This window comes from Schistocerca piceifrons, chromosome 4, assembly GCF_021461385.2.
Source record: "Schistocerca piceifrons isolate TAMUIC-IGC-003096 chromosome 4, iqSchPice1.1, whole genome shotgun sequence".
NCBI classification, from domain to species: Eukaryota; Metazoa; Arthropoda; class Insecta; order Orthoptera; family Acrididae; genus Schistocerca; species Schistocerca piceifrons.
The window spans coordinates 370,794,233-370,817,175 of NC_060141.1; the positions used below are offsets into that span (position 1 = coordinate 370,794,233).

Consider the following 22,943-nt stretch of genomic DNA (forward strand, 5'->3'; position numbering starts at 1 on the left):
AACATATCCTTCATTTCTGTAACTTCCCTGGCCTCAACTTTCACTAGTCTATGTCCTCCAACTTCCTAGACCCGTTCCTGCTTCCTACATATACCTTCTATACCACCAATGCACATGCATAGTCCCTTTAACCTTCGCTATTTCCTCACCTCTCCTCTCCCCTTTGTCGTCATCCCCCCACCCCCCCTTCTACACAGCTTCCCAATGCTGCGTCAAACAGCCCATTATCGTGTCCCCACCACATTCCTTCACACACCCAGAAACAGCACTAGCTTCTTCCCCTACCCATTTCCTGCTATTCCACCCCTATCCCACAACTTTTCTGTACCCCCCACTATCAACCCCAACAAAGATTGTTAATCACATCAAGCACTGACGCAGTTGGAACTTTAGGGCCCAGAGACAATAATCAGCATCAGTTCATGAGCTACGCTTGTGTGAATGTGTGTGTGTGTGTGTGTGTGTGTGTGTGTGTGTGTGTGTGTGTGTGTTTGTGTGTGTGTCATGACTGACAGCTGATAGCTTGTGGTCTGTGTCTGCCTGTCACCCAACACCTTCTGTATGTACTGAGTAGCAATCTATCCTTTTCAAATTGCTGTTAAGTAGATTTAGTTAATTTTAAAGCTAATACAATATTGTCTCTTACAGAAAGGATACTGAACAGTACCAGCATAAGCTTTGGGAACAACCCAAGATTAAAGTAAAACCAAATTATATCTTGAAAACCAAAAAAATTAATTACTTTCTATGTTATTGGAAAGTCATCTTTCTATTTGCTTTCGGAAGCTGTGAGCAAAGAAAGCTTATGCAATACTAATTTCATATGTTTTTATATGAATATTGTGGATAGAACTCCATGTTGAACGTGTTAGGAAGCAATTTCTCTAGTAGTCTGAAGTAGATAACATTTCATAATTGTGCCCACAAGAAAGATGTACCTTTTCAATATAATTTCATATTAATGATTGTGATTCTGCATGCTTGAATGATTACCTGGAGAGCTGACTTTCACAGTTGTGGAGTCTTTTACTAAAAAGACAATAAATCTTCAGTTTTTTGAAGTTTGTATTTTTGTGGTTGCAAATCAAGCTTGTTGCCATGTATGACTTATTGAAACACTTTGGTCAAAATCTAGTACTTTCTGTTGTTATAAGGTTTTGAAAACTTTGAGTTTTTACAGAACTTGGTATTTGCTCTCAGCCAGTTAAAGCAAAAGTTGATAAATGCAAACTGTGCTTTGCTTGTGAGAAACCTGAAGGGGGGATAAAAATGTAGGGCATCATTGTTGATGATGATGTGAGAGAGTTTCGTGTAGAAACCTGTTGAAACAGATCGGCCACCAGGCATACCAGTGAACCCGAAAGCCTTAGGAAGAAAATAATGCAGAGCAGCTGATCTCAGTTATGATGATATGACAGTTTTTATTGTCATGTAAATAACTTAAATAAAACTGACCAGGATAAATTATTACTAAATTCTGTGGTAATCACATCACCAAAACAAAGGAACACCAAGAAAGAAGCAAAAATCAAGAATACTGTTTCGATAAAATATAGCAAAAGGGAAAAAAATATGACCAGGCAGTACCATGTGTGTCGCAACATTTCAGGCAACATCAGAGATGTCCAAAGACAGACTCTCAAATTTGACTTGTAAATTTCATGTAACAGGAAGCTACTGAGGGAGGGACTGCAGCACTATTAAAAATATGGAAGTTACAAGAGCTGTAAAGAATGATATCAAAACATATAGCTGTAGAGATAACCACTATTCAAGGAAAAAGGCCAAAAGAGGAAGTTTACCATCCGAGTTGAATAGAGTCAAAATGTGGAAACATTTCCGTTCAAAAAGGGAAGCACCAGGTCTTTATCAAAGTACAGTTTTGTCATTTAAAACTCCCTTAAATATACATGCCCAACATGCAAGATTGGTATACTGAAATTTAAAAAAAAGAACAAGATCTGGGAACAAAGGATCAATTAATAATAAACCACAGGTTTCACAAACTCTGTGCAAAAACATTCTATGCATTAATGTGGTTAAAGTAGTTTTAATATACCACAGAACCAGCCAGTAACAGAGTTCTCTGTAGGGGAAGTATTCTGTTAAAGACAGGTTTGGCTATACAGTTTGTGCATTAAGATTCATTCCCCAGCACAGAGAAAGATTGCATTTTATACTTGGCTTGAAACAGAAGGATTGAAAGGATGCAGCCAAGCAGCCTCTGCTCTGTTGGATCTTCTTAGCAACCTTGAGACATCCCAGCCAGATAAGGGCCCAAATGAAGTTCATTTATTTTCTGAACACTGTACCAGTCAAAATAAAAATGCACTAATGATGTGCACGCTAGTGGCCTTCACGGAAGAAAGCAGAAAAATTCATTAATTGGTACATTACTGCCCTATTTGTAGCCACAGTTATATGCTTCCTGACAATGTGTTTGGTAGAGTGGAAAATGACTACCAGATATTCTTGCACCAACTGAATACTATGAAGTGCTGGAACAACATGGCATCACTAAGATACTCAATAAAGATTGGGAAACAAAGGATCTCAAGTCAGTGTACTAAAAGGCCTCTGACCTAAGATGTTGTTCAGAATAACTGTTCAGTGAGTGATGGCTTATGAAAAGTCTAAGAAGAAGGTATTGTCAGTATTGGTCTCTTAACAATGGAAGTATTGTAGAGGTTGAGGTATGGAAATCCAGAAACTGCAACTAGAACTTGAGGAAAGCAGCAGTCTTGGAAAAGGAAGACATGGTCAGCATGGAAACCAAAAAGGATAACTTAAAACTTATGAGGCATTTTAATGTATAAGAAGAGTTTTATAATGCCATTGTTGAAAGTGATCAATAGATTTCCAGTTTAGTATTCTTGCAGCCAGTATTTTGTGTTGTATTTCAGTAAAGTTTGTTTCTCTTTTGCACTTCTGCTTATAAACCATTTATGGAAAAGTGTGACACAAAAATTTTACATTGTAGTGCATTATTTCTATGCAAAATGAACCATTAAGTATCTTTCTGTATAATGAATGTCAAAGGTAAAAAAGATACAAGAACAAATCACTTCAAATGTTGATATTAACAAAACTTTTAACTTCCATCTTTGCATTAATTGCCTTTTGAAAAAAACCTGGAAACTTTGTCCCTCTACTCTCATATAAACAATGAAAATTTTAAAAAAGTCAAACAAACAGTCGGAATCAGGCCTACAAATTCAGTATAAATGTTAAATGATATTATTTGTATAATTAGTATTTCAGTATGTTTAGAAAATGCATTTCTTCAAAAATTTACATTTTTGCATTTATCTACTTTTGAACAAATGCTCTTCAGTTGCTAATGAATGACAGAGAGTTGCAGTCAAAGCAAATGCAGAGCTAATGGCAGTTGATGTGGATGAAATATCATTCCTTCTCAGGGGTTGGACTTGTCACTGAATCTGGCTGATATAAGTGATCAGTATCATTTGAAAATTAACAGAGTATAAGAGAGACACTGATTTGCTAAAGAGGGGGGGGGGGGGGGGGGGGGGGGAATGTGACTATTCTGTGGCTTGCCTTAATCTGTCTTCAAGATGCACTTACCAAGTGAATTCACTGTGTATGATGTGCAGAGGTACAGTGCTGTGCCTGTTATGTATAACTGATAATAAATGACATTTTAGTTGAATGTACTTTATTTGCTGATAATGTGGATAATGCTGTGTGAATGAGTGCAGCACAGATGTTAAAATGCTTTGAGGCAACAAGACTGTTCTCTAAATTAGTAGATATAGATTTTAACTGATATCAGAGTCATATAGATATCTGGTGTCATTCAGCCACGTCCTGTGACAATTAATGTTGTTTTAGCATATAGATAAGAAAGAATTTATTAGTTTTAAGCTTGCTTCTTCTTCCCATGAACCATGAATCTTTCGTAGATGGATGGCTTGTGTCTCACTGTTGCAGGTAACTGTATTATAGGTGCAGCCACATTGGCGGAGTATCAGTGGAGATGCCAGACATGATCATTAGATGCACCACTTATTGAATATGTACTGGTTTATGTTATGTACACCAAATTCCAGTTAGTAATAGGATGTTAAATGTTAGCCTTCCTACCTTCCTTTGAGCTAATGTAAAAAAAAATCAAATCCATTTTCTTTGAAACTGTATGCTTCTGCTTTTTCAGCTGTATTTGCTGTCAGCTGCTCCGCATCTTCTTGCTGACCAGATAAGCAAAAGTTCTAATATTCCACTCATCATAAAAATGACTGAATTATGGAAGTGTACAACATCGTTAGATGATGATGATAAAATGAATAATACTAAATCATTCTCAGTAATGAAACTGCTTAAAGCTTTGGTCATTGCAACAAGTAAATCAATAGTTAATGCGAACAATGCACACGTCTTACTGGTAAGTTATTTCCTCCTTGTGTATATGTAGCAGAGAAGTAGCCTTAGCAAAATGATTATGGACATAAATGAGCATCATGTCTTACATACATAAAAAAATATTTTCATGTAATTAATGACAGCAAAGGTCTGTCGCTATAAGTGCTATTATCCAGGTGTACAGTTTTTTTGTTTCCTCTTCTTTGGTTGTAACTACAAATAATTTAATACAGTAGAAGTAATAGTATTTCAGAGTCAACAGGTTCACTATTATTTTTTGTTATTTGTCTGTTGATGGCCAAAAGAAGTACCTGCTTGACATGATATTCTGAATCCATTTAAAAATATTTCATTTTGTTTTTAGTTTGTAGATAAAAGATTTCATTTGAGGGTAAAAGCAAAAAGTTTTTAGTACTATCCAAGTATATAACAAAGTATATTAAAATTGTTTATTTAAAAAAAGGAATGCAAGATTTATTGTCAGTTTGCACTTAATAAACCAGACTGATAGTGTTATATAAATAATGAGTTCCTGTACGATTGCTGCTCTTCTGAAGTGTAGTAAAATAAATAACTGTGCTGCAGAATGCCTAAAATTTGTTATTAAATTGTGATGTGTGTTGTGTTATATTCAGTAAACTATAAAATTAATAATGAAACAAGTTAAATATTTATAAATCTTCATGTTGTTCAATTCACTATTATTACCTTAAAAGAATGCTGCTATGTTTTATAAGCTTTGCTCTTTCACACTTAATAGTGTCAGGGTATTTAAATGATTTTCCCTTAGAATGTTTTGCCTCAAATATATTCAAACCGCTTGCCGGAAATGTGATTTGACTGCAAGGAAATAGAACATCGTAATCATTTCTGTGAGGCTGCTACTGCCACTGATCTAGATTAGAAAACATTAATTCTTTACAAGAGAGGAAGGCTTTAGAGTTAAATGTCATGAAGTTCAGGCTAGCAGCAAATGTATAAAAGTCTTCAAAGACATACGACCTCCAACTTGGACAGCAGTATAAGACCCCTGAAGCGAGTTCCCCTTCATGAGAAAGGTAAAAACATAAAATGAGTACCAAACTGGCTCCTGATGACAGTTTCAACTAACACTGAGGAAATGTCTTTAGTTGAGGAAGTTTAACTACATTAGATGTCCAAAGAACACAAATATGGCCTCTTTCTTGTACAAGAGTTACACAAGGGCCACAACTTGGCATGACTTACTATACATGTCATGAAACTGATCATGGAGGAGCCACATGGCTGATACAACAGTACTGCAGATGTAGAAATATTTGCTTTGGGTACTTCCCCTGAAATATTCTTGTTTTTCTGTTTGAATGCAGAGGTTAATAGGACATGATATTTGTTGGCAGGAAGTGTTGTTCAAGTAGATATTTGAAATTGGATGAATGACTAGTGAGTGGAAATATCTATTGAACAAGAAATTCAAAAAATGTGATTAGATGTTGCAAGTGTTCTTCTGAACTAGATACCATCAAAATGTCATGTATGTAAATGAAAAAAATGGAAATGCCGTGTGGCTAGGGCCTCCCGTCGGGTAGACCGCTCGCCTGGTGCAAGTCTTTCGAGTTGATGCCACTTCGGCGACTTGCGTGTCGATGGGGATGAAATGATGATGAGAGACACACAACACCCAGTCATCACGAGGCAGAGAAAATCCCTGGCCCCGCCGGGAATTGAACCCGGGACCCCGTGCGCGGGAAGCGAGAATGCTACCGCAAGACCACAAGCTGCGGACTATGTAAATGAAACAGGTAGCCTTGCAGCACTTCGATAATAAATCCTTAAAAAAGTAATAAGTACATTCCTGAATCCAAGTGGTATGAAATTCTTAGGGGCCAATGTAGTCAGTATTGCCATTTTATGCTTATCTTCTTCCACAAGCAGGATCTTATAGTATGCTTTTAACAAACATATTCTCAAAAATATAGAAAGTATAGAAAAATAAAATAATTTAAAAAAGAGCAGGTACAATATATTAAATGGAGTACAAAACCCATAGCTTCCATACTTACACTATAGCAATGCAAAATATCCTTTAACATGTGAGGCATAGATTTTAAATTCCCATGTTAACATTATCATGGAACTGGTTAGCAGTCTTAGAGGGTGCAGCATGTAGAAGGCAGTAATTTGTTCAGACACAATTGACATCTGGTTTTATAATCATAAGTTGAGGATTAGCCCATTGCTATTTAGATGGCTGAATAATGTTGTGGTTTAACATGCACTGGAATTCTTGCTACGCAATTTACAGTTTGTGTAGGTCTAGTCTATGAGGCACACAGTAGACTGGAGAGACGTTAGATGCTTTCCTTCTTTTAACATTTTATTGGAGTTTTATTAACTACGGAAATTTCAGAAAATTTGCGGTAGGTGCGATAGAAATTAACTGTTTCAGTTGCATCAGTACATGCTAAGTCCCCTTTAAATTTCAACCAAGAGTTGTTATAAATTGTTCTTTTGTTCTTGAGGTCAAACAGAAGTCAAGGATGACAAAGAAATTTGGCACCTAATGTGCCTTTTGTAATATATGTGGCATTTTAATCCTTCTTCAACATTCTATAAGAATGTTGTCATATTCCCATTTTCTCTGAGCTGGCTTTCTAGTTTGTCAGTTTGTGCACATAATTTATGTGACCAGAATGTACGATTTACATACAGTGTCAATTTCTGTGTTGGAGCTGACTAAAATTCATTATATGGACATTTCCATCGTTTCATCTGTCATGAGACTTACTTCAGAAATAGTCAAACTATTTGCAGTATGGCGAGGAAGTTTATCAAACGTGACGTTGAGAAATAGCCAAACTTTTTAGAGTGAGGCCAGGGAGTTTATCTAACATGAAGTTTGAAGGAACACTTTACTCGTGGTTTTTCCTTGCATAACCTTTCATTTTGAACAAATGACTGTTTTAGATCAACTGACTCCTGCTCATGAACTAATCTTTTTATTTGATGCTCTTAACGCTCTTTGAACAATGTTAACAGTCTTGCTTTAGCTAATGAATATTTATTATTCTTCAAACTGACAAACAAATCTGAGCTGTTTTTGACAAATAATGTCTCCAGTTGCATTAAAAAATGATTAAATTTTGTTGTTTCAAGTGCTGTGCCAGGGCTATGAAATTATTCCATTTTTATGCCCAAAATCACAATAATTTAACATTTCTGTGTCTACTTCAGCTTTACGTGAATTGAAAGCTTTTTTGTTGACAGCATTTGTTGTCTTTTATTTTTCTGTTTCCCTTCATTACCACATCATCAGTCTCTCCATGGGGGGATTTTATTGTTCACCTTTCACTAGCTATGAGTTTAATAAATGAAACACAGTTTTCTTTGAAGCACTTTTTTATTTCTCACTAATATGATTTCTGTGAAAACAAAACATAGTTTACATGACATGCATTTTGCAAAGATATTTATGAAAACAGAAACACATTCTGTTGTGAGTTGCTTGAAAGAAATAATTTATCTTTTAGGCGCTGTTTTCAGTTTTGTATCCTGACACTTCAATATCACATCAATTCACTAACCACTATATGCTGATTTCATTTTCTTAGTACCTTCAAATTTTAAATACTAATTACTAGAATATTAAAAAATACAATAATACACATTTGTACTTCGGTTTATTTAATCATTTCAATACAGATGAAGCCAACTTACAAGCATACTTCCATTGCTGCAAAGATCTCTGTCAGGGCATTCAAACCTTCAGTGTCAACTAGACATTATCTGTTTCAAATTTAAGAAAAAAAGTGAGGATTCTATTTCTCTGTTTCGTCCAAATGTAAAACATGGATGTTAAGTCAGGGGAATATGAAAAAAATGAATTACTTCTTTTCGTGTGCCTTTGTCCTGCATCTGCACAGGGTTAGCAAGGATATTAATGCATTTCGTATGTTTAACTTAAGGGGTGGCTGGATGCCCTTCCTGTCGCTACTCCGATACCTCCTGGGACAGACTGTGTGTATCCCAACTTGTCTGCTTATTGGGCCACTCATGTGGAAGTGAGCAAAAGTTTTCTAAGCGCTTGTGAATTGTGTAATTGAGGGGGAACATTGGTACCAACCCATTATTCACCAAGTGCCAATGTGTGCAAGTTGGGGGCCACATGGTTTTTATACAACACTCCAAGACAGTCATAATTTTTATGTAAAAATTTATACCTTTTCTGAAATGCAAAGTTAACTAACGCATGCAATCGTTTTAAAAGATGTGGTTCTCCGCTAACTTCTGCTTTCATAAAGTGGCCCTCGAGCCAAAACAATTGCCCATGCCTGGCCTAGTGGAATGTGGGAAACCACCTAAAAACCACAACCAGGCTCTCCAGCTTACCAACCTCAGACATTAAACCAGCGAGCAGATTTGACCCAGGTGGTACAGTAGTTAGCGCACTGGGCTCACATTCAGGAGGATGTTTGTTCTAATCCACCTCTGGCCTTCTAGATTTAGGTTTTCCATGATTTCTCTAAATCGCTGCAGGCAAATGCCAGGATAGTTCCTTTGAAAGGGCCTGGCCAATTTCCTTTTTGATCCTTAACAAAACAATCTGAGCTTGTGCACCATCTCTAATGACCTCATTGTTAATGGGACGTTAAATCCTAATCTTCCTTCCCTTCATACAAGGCCAGCACTCCTCCCCATCCTGGAAGCAGCACTTTACTGCGCACAGCTGTCTGGGCAGGTAATATGGAAAAATGAACATTCTCTGGAAATCTGTGCTCCATATGGCAATAGTGACTTCAGGAACTTGATGCGTGGTCATGACATCAGTATGCTGGAGGATAAATCGATATGTATGGAATACAGTACTGTGGAAATCCACTTTGTTGGTGGAATCATTTCAACAACAAAAATCACTAGTTTCTCAGGCTGGCATAGAAATGGAATATGGTGAAAACAGAATTGAGAAAGAGGTTTATGGTAAAAGAAGTATGAACAATGCAAGTTATGAGGGTGGTAAAGAACACTTTGATCAGTAATTTGAGTGTTCAAGTTGACTTTGCAAAGTTTGTGTTTCTCGTATCAGAGTATCTTTCCCAAATCTGTTTTGATCACAAGAAATCACTAAGTACAACCACGTGCAGTGGAGGCAAAAGTAAACTTGTATTGTCAGGGTAGTTTAGTAGCATGCACTTTTTTCTAGTTGTGAACAGTACCGTGCAGCTTGTATACACCTTTCAGTCAGTCCAGATACTTCAAATGATCATTTCAAGCTAATACTGTGCATGTTTTGTCACTTTCTGCTGAGAATGATTGTTGACATGGGAAGTTGTCTGCCGAATTGGTGTACGCCATATCTGTGTCACTGGGACATATATTTATTATCATAAGATATAAAACATTGAAGATCTGTTTCTCAGTGCTCACCCATGGTCGACAATCCCGGCAGATGAGTGCTACTTACAAATTACAGGTCAGACATACACTAAGGAGAATGCAACAGAATTGCATGCTGCCTTTGTGGAGGAAATGTGAGGGCAGGGTCAATCCAGGTAGCATGCAACTATGTTTTCATGATTAATTTTGCCTCTAGCTGATCGTTATGACCAGCAGCTACCCCCACCCCCCAGCAATGTGGCATACTAAAAGATGGGCAGGGGAACTACTGGCATGGAGTCTGCATCACTGGCATTAGGTTCTCTTCACTGGTGAGTCAAGGATTTGTCTGATGACATGACGGATGACTGTCAGAACAGTGTGGCGGCGACAAGACACATCTCAGGAGCTGTGTAGTGAGATGTTGCACACCTCTACATCACTATCAATGACTGGATTGTTAACCTATTATCCTGCCCTACTGTCAACATTTCAGCAACAGGTTTGTGTCTCAAGATGACAGTACAAAACTACAGCAGACCCATCTTGTAAACACCATCTTCCACAAATCAACAGAACAGAATAGCCTGCAGTATCTGCTGACATGAGCCCATATCTAGTCAAACTGATTGGCTTTACTGATCTGGTGTTGTGGATGAGTCTAGAATTCATTATTTTATGCCAGAAAAGAATCAGGAGTCAGTGCAATTTGTTGAGGCCAGTGTTCCTGTATCAAAGATATATTAAACTTGATTTCCTCTGCCAAAAGGGACACAAAAGGGCAATGCAATAATTGCTGAATGTTTTGTCAGTTGTAAGATTACTGACCTGTTTTTACAGCACTCAGCTGCTGCTCTTGTTGCTTTCATTCTTCCTGTAATTATTTGGTTTAGTAATCTGATAGTTAAATATTGAACATAATACTGTAAAGGTTAACTTTAAATCTTTTCACATTTATTGATACCCAAAACAAGATAATGCTGATCAACTTTATGTGTGGATGTAAATGAGGTCTATTCAAAAAATTCTGAAACATTCGAAGTGCACACGACTGTGTTTAATGTGTAACTGTCGGAAGTTTCATTGTTGTGTGTCTGTTAGTTATTGTTCAGTGCTGTTTTGAGTTGAACATTGTTTTGCACAGTTTGTGAATTTTGAGATGGCAGAGTTAGAGGAATAACACGTCTGCATTAAATTTTGCTTGAAACTCAAGAAAACCTTTACAGAGACACACCAAATGATGCAGGAAGCCTACAGTCGTGAGTGCTTAAGCTGCACTCGGTCTTACAAATGGTTCACACTGTTTAAAAATGGCTGGACAGAAGTCACAGACGACACTCGTTCAGGACACCCTTTCTACTGACGATGCTCATGTCGGGAATGTCAATGAAACTGTGTGTGCCAATCAAAGAATGACTGCCCAGAGGTTGCAGAAGAATGCAAGATTTCAATTAGATCATGTCATGAAATCCTGATACAGCATCTTGGAATCTATCTTGTTGCTGCCAAGTTAGTCCTGCGGTTCATGAGTAGAGACCAGAATCTGTGTAGAGCTTCTGGATCTCACAAACGAGAACAAGATGTTTTTTAAGAGAATCACAGCTGGTGATGAGATATGGGTCTATGTTTATGATGATGGTCACAAAGTTCAGTGGGTCGGAAAAAGTTCTACAAAACCAAAAAAAGCTCACCACATCAGGTCAAATGTCAAAGCCATGCTGATACTTTTCTTTGACTTTGGAGGATTAGTTTATCATGAATTTGTGCCACAGGGACAAACTGTTAATCGATGTTACAATTAGGATTTATTGCAACGCTTGAGAGAAAATGTGGGAAGGAAACTGCCTGAAGTGTGGCGATACAATTCATGGCTCCTGCATCACAATAACACACCCACACATTCATCCCTGTTGGAGCGTGACTGTTGCACAAACACCTCATCATCCATACCCTCCAGACCTGGCCCTTTTGGACTTTACTTTATTTCCAAAATGAAAGACCCTGTTGAAAGGACGAAGATTTGTAACAATAGATGAGATAAAAGTAAATTTTCAGATGGTGCTTTGCACAATGCAGCAAGAGGTGTATCAAGACTGCTTCTGGAAGTGGAAATGCTCTTGGGAGCAGTGTATCAGTTGTGGGGGAGATTATTTGGAAGGAGACCATGCACAATAAGTAAAAGGTAACCACAGAAAAATTTTATGGAGAAAGTTCCAGAATTTTTTGAACAGTTCCTTTATAATTCTCGTATCATAGGCCAGTATGATATGTGGAAGATCAGTTTGGATCCCTTAGAAATGTTGGAACATGTGAGGCAATACTGACCCTACAACTTATCTTAGAAGGATTAAGGAAAGACTTAGAGAAAGCTTTTGACAATGTTGAGTGGAATACTCTTTCAAATTCTAAAGATGGCAGGGATCAAATACAGGGAGCGAAAGACTATTTACAATTTGTACAGAAACCAGATGGCAGTTACAAGGTGAGGGACACAAAAGGGAAACTTTGGTTGAGAAGGGAGTGAGACAACGTTGTAGCCTTTCTCTGATGTTATTCAATCTGTATATTGAGCAAGTAGTACAGTAAACAAAAGAAACATTTGTAGTAGGAATTAAAATCCATGGAGAAGAAATAAAATCTTTGATGTTTGCTGATGACATTGTAATTCTGTCAGAGACTGCAAAGGACCTGGAAGAGCAGTTGAATGGAATGGACAGTGTCTTGAAAGGAGGATATAAGATGAACATCAACAAAAGCAAAACGAAGATAATGGAATGTAGTCGAATTAAATCAGGTGATGCTGAGGAAATTAGTAGTAGATGGGGAGCAAAATAACTGATGATGGCCAAAGTAGAGAGGATATAAAATGTAATGGCAATGGCAAGGAAAGTGTTTCTGAAGAAGAGACGTTTTTTAACATCGAGTATACATTTAAGTGTCAGGAAGTCTTTCTGAAAGTATTTGTATGGGGTGTAGCCAGGTATGGAAGTGAAGCACATACGATAAATAGTTTAGACAAGAAGCAAACAAATGCTTTCAGAAAGTGGTGCTACAGAAGAATGCTGAAGATTAGAATGGTAGATCATGCAACTAATGACTAAGTACTGAAAGGAATTGGGGAGAAGAGGAATTTGTGGCACAACTAGCAAGAAGAAGGGATCAGTTGATAGGACACAATCTGAGGCATCAAAGGATCATCAGTTTAGTATTGGGGGGAAGTGTGGAGTGTAAAACTTGTAGAGGAGACCAAGGCATGAATGCACTAAACAGATTCAGAAGGATGTAGGTTGCAATAGTTACTCAGAGATGAAGCAGCTTGCACAGCATAGAGTAACATGGAGAGTTGCATCAAACCAGTCTCTGGACTGAAGACAACAACAACAACTACTACTGCCAGTATCTACACTTTATGCCTTAACAATGGCAATGTTTACTGAACAATTTTGTCTTTAAATCTGATAACATAGCTGCTCAATATAATGCACATTCACACAAATAATTTATATGATGATTGCTAATTTATAATTAACCACAGAGTGAATTGCAGCATAATTGCGCACTTTGGCTGTAATCGTATGACTGGCTGTAATAACATCACAGAGATGTTAGTGAAATGAATGACAAACCATGGACTGATTGACATAGTGGCTACATGCTGTTATTCTTGTGAAGATGAACTAAGGACTGAGTGCCACCAGCTAGCAACTGCTAGGTGCTCATAATTGAGCTATTAGGCACCGACTGACTGAGGTACTGTGCTCCATGTGTGTGCAGGAACAAGAATTTAAATTTGTTATTGCATTTTGATTTATAGTAGGAAAGTAAGCAAAATTAGTGGGCATGAAATTATTATGAGTAAAGGGGTAAACCTTTTTATGTGTTGGTTGGATAGTTGGGACATTGACAGTATTTTACAGACTATAAGATGCTATGGACTATAAGATGAACCTTAAACTTTAAGGAATTTTTTTTTAAATATCATTTTTATTATTAGATTGCAAGGCCAGACAAAAAAAATTGTTAGTTTATAAAATTGTACTGACCTTTAAAACCCCTAAAAATCGTCATATGGACTTCCTTCTCCTTCTTCCTCTTCATCATCATTGTTGTATTCTTCATATATAAGATGGTCTTCAGTGCATGAGAGCATTGCTTAGGTCACACTTCTTAAAAGATTTAACAATTATGTCTTCTCTCGCTCGAGACCATGACTGTTTTATCCACTGACACATTTGTTTGACTGTAGGTCATTTTGAATTGCACTTCAGCATGAATTCATGTTAGGTTTCATCTATCCATTTGTTCCATTCCTCTCTTATATGCACTTTAAATGGTTTATTTATCGAGACTTCGAGAGGCTGCAATTGTGAAGTAAGTCCTCCAATAACAGCAAGCTCTGTATTTCCCTGTCTCAATTTCACTTTCACAAAATTGTTCAAATGACTGCTAAACTGATCTAGCACAAGAACTCAACTCTTCTTCACTAAAGTACCTTTCCTTTTCCCCAACACTCTGTTAATCCGTAATTTCATACCAATCTCATCCATCCACACCTGGTCACGTATGTGAGCAGCACCACCTGGCAGTATTTCAGAAGATTTTGCCATTGTTTTGTGCTTGAAAGTGATCATTGGATTAAATTTAGTATCGTCAGATAAACATGAAAAGATAACAGTGTAGTGCATTTTTTTCACGTCCCTTTTTTTACAGTGACAGTTTTTTTAGCACTTTCATGGCAACAGTTCTGTTACTCTGCACATAAAATGTCAGAGGAGTTTTGTCCATATTCACTTTTTGGCTTAGTTTCATACTAGTTTTCTTTCTATGTTGAATAATAAAACGATGAAAAGATAATATTTTCTGAAATATTTTGGTTTTAGTTCTCATGCTAAGTCCATGATGCTCCGTAAACCTATAGCATCAATCAAATCCACCCTTAAAGTCTGTTAGTTCAACTGTAGCGCTAGCTTACAAGCGTATAATGGAATCATTTTTGTATTAATTCTAATACCATTTTGACTGTGTCCTTGAATCCATTTCATTATGCCATCTTCTAGTTTTGGCCATTTTTCATTCAGTTCTCTATTTGCCCATTTACTTTTCCATATTTTTTCAGGTTTTTTTTTTTTTTACCATCCCACCAATCGTGAATGTTTTTTTCTGTTGTTGGAGGGCCAAAATGCCATTCATCTGCTCTTGTTTCCATGTTCTTCTGCATGTACTACTACTTTCAGTTTATAGCCCACATCTTATAAATACCTTTTATTTTTTTCCATTACAAAACTATCTACTAACAAAAATATTGTTCTGTTACTGCTAACACAAATCACTTTCATTTCCAGTTCACTGACACTGTAGATGCATGATGCATGAGTCGCATCGAATGCTTGTCGAGGCATATGGTGGTCATGCTCTATCAGAAGCAACATGCAACAGATGGTTTCAACGGTTCAGAAATAATGATTTTGATGTAAGAAATAAAGAACGTGCAAGACCACCAAAAAAGTTCGAAGATGCCGAATTGCAAGCAATATTGGATGTAGATGATACTTTGAGTCAGAAGCAAATGGCAGCAATGCTAGATGTTGCACAACAAACAATTTCTGGCCATTTGAAAGCTATGGGAAAGATCCAAAAGTGTGGAAAATGGGTGCCACATGAATTGAATGAAAGACAGATGGAAAACCGAAAAACCATTTGTCAAATTTTGCTTCAAAGACATGAAAGAAAATCAATTTTGCATCGAATTGTTTCTGGCAATGAAAAATGGATTTATTTTAAGAATCCTAAACGGGAAAAATCATGGGTTAATCTAGGACAACCATCAACATTGACTGCAAAACCAGATCGATTCAGCAAGAAGAATTTGAACTATGCATTGATAAAAAAAGACCAGAATGGACCAGGAGACATGGCAAAGTAATTTTTTTACACAACAGTGCACCTGCACACAAAGCAAAACTGATTCAGGATACAATCAAAACACTTGGCTGGGAGCTGCTACCCCACCCGCCGTATTCACCAGACTTGTCCCCTTCCGACTACCATTTGTTTTCATCAGTGGGACACACATTGGCTGAGGAACACTTCGATTCCTACGAAGAAGTCAAATATTGGGTGTCTGATTGGTTTGCTTCAAAAGATGAACATTTCTATTGGTGTGATGTCCACAAATTGCCAGAAAGGTGGTCAAAATGTATAGAAAGCAATGGTCAGTACTTTGAATAAAATGTTTTTACTTTTTAATTCAAAATTAGTGTTTCATCTTCACAAAAAAAAAAAACGCTAATTTCATACTGGTACACCTGGTAGTTGTTATCACAGCCCTATAATCACAGACACCTTACTCTATGTTAACTGATTCGATAAGTTCATGTCTGTTTGTTAGTAGGAGATCCAAGATATTACTTTCTAATTATTCGAAGTAATTTTCAGACAAGACATTCAGAATAATGTCACAGGAATCCCCGTCTCTGATACCACTTTCGAAAGAGTAACTCTCCCAATCTATACTTGGCAAGTTGAAGTAGCCCCTTATTACAGTGGAACAATCAGTAAAATTACTAAGAATATAATGCAAGTTCTCTCTGAAGCTCTCTACCACTACAGCTCCTGACTCAGACGGTCTATAAAAGCATTGTATTACCATTTTTGACAGACCTTTGATGCTCGACTTCACCCAGATTAATTCACATTTGGAATGTGTGATAATCTCACTAGATATTATTGATATCTTTACTAAAATAAATACATGGGCACTACTGGCAATTATGATAAATATTTCAATATGAATTTAGAATTTGGTTGCTATTCACCTGCTCGCAGACCTAAAATTTTTGAAGATTGTTTTCCTCAGTATAGAGGTTCTGTCAGCTGCTGGTGGTTGTTTTGAATAATTTGTAGAACCACTTTGCAGGACTGAATCTACTCACTGGAGAAACATCAGAGACTTGCAGTTTTCCACGAAAATTCATTCTTCCTTCATATGTTTTGTTATTGAAAATGTCCCTAGTAAAGTTATTGTTGGATCCTAATACATATCTTTCGAATGTACTGAATTTACACACTTTTAATGCTGTGTCTTGACTACCAGAAAATTTAATGAGGTAGGCAAGTGACAACAATATGCTGAATGTATGGCTCTTTCAGTCAGATTGCTTTTATTTACCAAATAAGTATAAGCAATACAGACATAAACTGACTATTGGTATTCTAATTATTATTATTATTTTGGTGTGGTTCACACACTGGTGCAGTCTTTCAAGTTAACCATGGTGGCTTGCATAATTGGTGATGGCTTATGATGGAAAAGGGTAAGGGTGAAAAATAATGACTGTATGTAGGTTGCCCTCCCCCCCCCCCCCCCCCTCTCTCTCTCTCTCTCTCTCTCTCTCTCTCTCTCTCTCTCTCTCTCTCTAGCACTGAGAGTGGAGCAGTGTACAGTTCCCCAACTGACAGGTCACAGGTCACAATTTACGGTGTCACATGTCATAGAATGAAACACTTGAAGGGTTTCCAATTTATCTTCAAAAATTAATATATACCCAAGTGATGACGAATTGTACACCACTATCTTCCCTCTTGACATCGAAAGACTGGAGACATAAATTTTGGATTAAAGGGTAACTGTAAAAACATGTAGGTGACTTCAGCAGAAGAACTGTTTGAAGGTTTATGTAGACATTACTGACCCTTAGTAGTTGTTCCCCCTTTGTATGTGTTCTTTCCTTCCTACAGATTGAAAGCCAGTTCATCCACGCAGTTAAAAGTGGGATGCACAGTTTAACATATAGTCTCAATCATAATGTACTTTTCATATTTCACATAAACAACTGATTTTTGGAGATTACACCTTTGGATGTATATTGTGGGATCTTTAGAGGCAAGAGGCATGGTTTGCAAACTGCCAAACGCAGATTAATCTCTCTATGGCAACAAGTTAGTTTTGATAAATTATTTCTTGCTGCAGCTGCTGTTGTGTTTAGTCTTTCCATGTGGTCTAACCTGTGGAAGTCTGTTTATCTCTGTATAACTGCTGCAACCTACATGCATTTGAACATGCATACTGTATTCGATTACTCCTCTCCCACTACATCTTGTACCTCTCACGCTTGCCTCTATTATGGTTGTGATGGTCTAACGGGTAGAGCAGACTGCAGCCCTGGAGATTCTAGGTAAAAATAAAGATTTGTCCTTGTTCCAGTCCGTCCAGGGCAGCCCCAGATCCACTCAGCCTTCTATAAAATTGAATACTGGGGATCTTTCCTGGTGTAAAAGTTGGCAAGGCAGTGAACTAGCACCCTCCTCCTCCTCCTCCTCCTCCTCCTCCTAGTGCCACAGTAAGTGAAGGGCTGCACTATCTGCGGTCAGGCAAGAAGGCTATTCACATGTTTGGTGCCACAGACTTGACTTGTTCACACTTACCTCTATTACTAAATTGAAAATTCTCTGGTGCTTCAAGAAGTGTCCAAACAATTGATTCTTTCTTTTAATCAAGTTGTGCCACAAATTTCTTTTTTCCCGATTTCAGTTCAGTATCTCTCCATTAGATATACAATCTACCCATCAAAATTTCAACATTCTTCTGTAGCACATTTCAAAAACTATTCCCTTCTTGTCTGAACTGCCATTCACATTTCACTCCTTACAAGGCTACGCTCACAACAAATATCTTAAAAAGGACTTCCCAACACAAATTTATATTAACAGTTTTAGGAATGAAGGAGACCACCACCAAATAACAAAAGGACCGAGTCCTCGTCAGGAACAGCAAAAGAGGGAGGAAACTTGCTAGCTTTCTGAATCAGTCCATCCCGGAATTTGAGGATGACACACACTATTAAATTTCTTTAATATTTTTGTTATTCAATTAATATCTATTTGCTTTGTAAATAAATGGAATTTTCTTAGGACACTTTGGTTCCATTAGCAAGACAGTTAGTTTTTATTTTGTAGCATAAGCCAGTTGAAGTACCACTGTTTTCATGTGGTTCCATCTGAGATTCTTGATCTTCATATGTTCTCCTTTTTTATGATGAATGATAAACCAAAAACTTTTTGTAAAAAAATATATCCTGTACTTTGTAAAATGAGACATTTTGTAAATAATGCCATGTAAAAACTTCAGCAGCACTAATTGTATTCATGATCTTCAATTATTTTTTTACAGATTCTCAATGGTTTGAAGGAAGTAGCTGAGAAGGGTTCATCAGCTATGAAATTGCAAATATTACCTGTACTCCGAGCATTGGCATCAAAAACTCTTGACTGTGATGTTAATCAACCGAAGGTCTGCTTCGATATTGGAGTTTTATTTGGCACTTTGATGCAAGATGAAAGCTCAATAGTTCGTCAGGCATCACTAGATGTTTTTGCTTACTTTGCATATGTTACAAAGCATGAACAAATAGTGATAAATTCTGTAAGCCGAAGTAATGTACTACAGAGTCATGTAGCAATGTTCCTTAAAAAACAATTTGCGAAAGTCAATAAATTAAATGCAAAAGATATAAATGAGTATCTAAATAGCCAGAAAAATGTGCAATTCTGCCACAAGTGCAAAAAAACTGAACTTTTTGAGGATGTAGCAGAGGAAAAAACTGAGCAAAAAGCCAAGAAACCAAAAATTGATCAGTGTTCCCAGAATGTCTCTGAAGTTCTTGACAGGATTGAGGCAGATACAGCTTTAATAGTTAATATGCTTGATGAAGATAGCTTGCCAGAAATTGCCAGGACAAAGGTAGTATCCATTATGGCACAATTGGAGGGACTCCTGTGACGCATTACATTATGAAAATTTTATTAGTAAAATAAGCCCATGTGTTATAAATTTCCCCAAACCAGTTCACATAAATCTCATTTATACTTTCTTACACCCACCTATAAGCCCAAGCCCAAACTCCGCCCTACCCACTCTCTCTCTCTCTCTCTCTCTCTCTCTCTCTCTCTCTCTCTCTCTCTCTCTCACACACACACACACACACACACACACACATCACTGCTGCAAAGTCTCAACCTATTTCATATTTAATTAAATCTCTATTATTATTATTATTATTATTATTATTATTACTATTACTACTACTACTACTACTACTACTACTACTAGTATAACAACGTTTCAATATACTGGATTATCATTGTACTTCAGTTACTGTAAAATCAGTAAATGGAAATAAGACTGATGTAGATTAGTGTTGTAGGAATTCATTATGTTTCAAAATGTAAGTAATTCATTACATTTGTGAGTAATGAGTAATATAATGATCCAAATTATGTACAAGCTAACAATTTGTTTGAAGATACCGCAGTTTTGATTTTTGTTGTCCAGATGTTAAACCATGCTTCCTCCTTTTGACTTAACTATACAAAGGAAAAAGTACCGTAGAAAGAAAGAAAGGAAAGCAGTTATATAAGTCCCTTTGGATGGCATTATTTCTCGAGTGCTTACCTATAACACAAGCCAATTTAAGTACCAGGTTTGTGTGAATACTGCACAGAAAACTGTGTAGTTATATTGTAATGAAGGTTGTATGTAGTGAATAATTTAAATCTCAGGTACATACAAAAATTTTCCATTAATTTGTAAGCAAAAGAGGTAATTATTTTTTTTTTTAAAAAGTCATACAAAAACTTTAAATTTGTTAATGTGATGTATGTTATGTTTTATATTGTACTCTATGAACTGAGTAAATGTTGTAGATCTGGAGAAAACCGCAACTCTGCCCTGCCCTGTGGTGCAAGTACAGAATAAAGTTTTTAATGAAAAAGAAAACAATGTGTTAGTTGTAAACTAACAAAAGCCAGCCCTTTCAAAGAACTACATCTGATTACTTATTTAATTATGATAATCTACCTCATCTTTGTAAATTATAAATAATTCCAGACCTGCTTTAATAATTCCTGTAATCAGTGCAATGTATTTCTTTTGCAAACAGAATATCAAGAAGATTCATTGCAAGAGTAGAACTATAATGCAGAACTGGCTATTCCAAAAGAGTTTGTGTCAGAAAGTCAACAAGGGGAAAACAACAGCACCATGTAAAATGAAAGTAAACAAGGAGATTCCATTAACTGAGGGGATTCAAAAACTTAATAAAACAAAAGTGCAAAAGGCATATAAGTGTACAAGAAATTATTAAAAGAAATATAGAGACACTCACAAGTTGTGACTCATACACAGATAGCTCGAGTGTGAGTCATCATCAAGGCGTCATAATCTGATATCTAGACTTCACAAAAAACATCGTAGGCAACATGCTGTAAATTACATTATCTTTACTTATAGGTGAATGCCCTGCAAAAACATTGTGTCCAACATTGTCATATTCAACAAACAATCAGCTCCAGAAAAAACTTCGTATTAGATTTCCATTGTATGACGTGAATAAAACAGTGTTCGTGTTGGCAACATTTCGTTCCACCAAAATCTTTCCAACTTCATTCTGTGTGTATGTAAGTGATTACAAAGGACTATTTTTAAGGTAAGAGTTCACATAAGAGGTACACAGATTTTATGTGATGTACTGTAGAGGAAATGATGAAAATGAGTGAAGATTAGGAGTGATTTCATTCTCCAAAAATAGTTCTCTTAGTAAGAAAAGGGTAGCTACCGCACTTCCCTGACAGTTTTCAAATTACATAAAACTCAAACACAAGCTCAGTGTATTTTATAATTCCATGTGTTTCGATTTTAGGAATCGCTAACCTTCTCTGTAGTGCAACTGGAAACAGTTTAGTTTGTAAGTGGAAATATGATTTAGACTCCCACTTTTCCATAGAACATATGATCTAAATAGCCACATATTTGGCTTTGCTATGGGACTGTATTCGCAATAGTAAGTAAAATCTTTCCTATTTGTAATTATTAAGAGGTTCAAATAAATGAAGTGTCACACAAACAGTAACTTCTTTGAATAAACTTACTGTAATCATAATAGGACTAAAACCAAATTTAATTGACTTCTTATCTGTTGATATCATCTAGAATGTTGAAGGGAATAGTATAGAATCTTTGTCATATAACATGTCTTATACAGTCATTTGATTAAAATATTGATAACTTGTCAATGAATACAGATGTATGCCTACAAAGTTATTTATAAAAATCACACACACATACAGTATGCATCCACAAGCAAGCATGTTACAACATAAAAATCTAAATGGCTAAATGGGTGTTTAATTTCTTCCTTGTTCTTAAATTGTTCCACATTATTATAACAATTTCTTTTAAGTATTTATAGTGTTTGTTTCTACAGTTTATAAATTTGGGCATGTATAAAAAGAACGCATCTCCATTAAAAGAGAACGAACACACACACACACACACACAGATTGTATGTGTGTTTTAGTTTGTGTTTGTATTCGTTCAATGCCCCAAAAAATTATTGTGTATCTTACAATTGATATAAAATATGGATGATAAACAATTTTCTTAACAGCTAAGTCAGTTACTTTATTTAAAATGCTAGTTGCATAAACAAAACTGTTCAATCATTTCACTGAGCAGCCCACATTATCAGTACATGACAAGTTTGTTTATAGTAATAGTAACTCCAAGAAATTTAATAGTCTCTGCCCTCATAATTTAACTATAATATGTATTCAGCAGTATGTCTAGACCTGAAGTGTACAATTTGTGTTTGTGTAAGGTTCAGTTTCAAAGTCCGCCTGCTTAACTGGGTGGTAACATGCTTGCCTCCCATGCTCTGGGCCCGATATCGATTCCCGGCTGTGTCTGAGATTTTCTCTGCTCAGGGATTGGGTGTTGCGTTGTTGTCATCATCATCATTTCATCCTCATCATTGGCCACAGGTCGCCCAATCTGGCGTCGACTGAAATAAGACTTGCACTTGGCGGCTGAATCCGACTGGGACATCCCAGCCAACAATGCCATATGATCATTTCATTTTTTCAGTTTCAAAGCATCATTATTTATCCAATTTTCAAGTTGTTTGTACAGCAAACTACTACTTTTGAGTCATCTGCATACAGAACTGTTTCTGAAGTTACCTCAAATGACATGTCATTTATTTAATACAGGAACAGTAATGGACCTAGTATGGACTGCTGGAGTATGCCTGCGTGTATTTTCTTCCAGCTAGAACTGGCTTTCTCACCCACTGTTTTCCATTTTTGAGACAGGGTGATTTAAGCTCAAAGATTTTTCCATGGGATCCATAAGGAGCCATTTTGTGAAGTAGCAGCTT

The 22,943-nt window shown here is 36.6% G+C and overlaps 1 protein-coding gene across 1 annotated transcript in view; it reads left to right on the top strand.

Annotated features, from left to right (window-relative positions):
* Positions 1-19,714, top strand: part of LOC124795263 (uncharacterized protein C1orf112-like) — a 127,541-nt gene extending 107,827 nt beyond the window's left edge. Inside the window, exons 12-13 of the mRNA XM_047259208.1 lie at positions 4,175-4,402; positions 18,902-19,714. Coding sequence (XP_047115164.1) covers positions 4,175-4,402; positions 18,902-19,510 — 837 coding nt within the window. The 3' untranslated portion in view covers positions 19,511-19,714. The remainder of the gene's footprint in view (positions 1-4,174; positions 4,403-18,901) is intronic.
* The last annotated feature ends 3,229 nt before the right edge of the window (positions 19,715-22,943 follow it).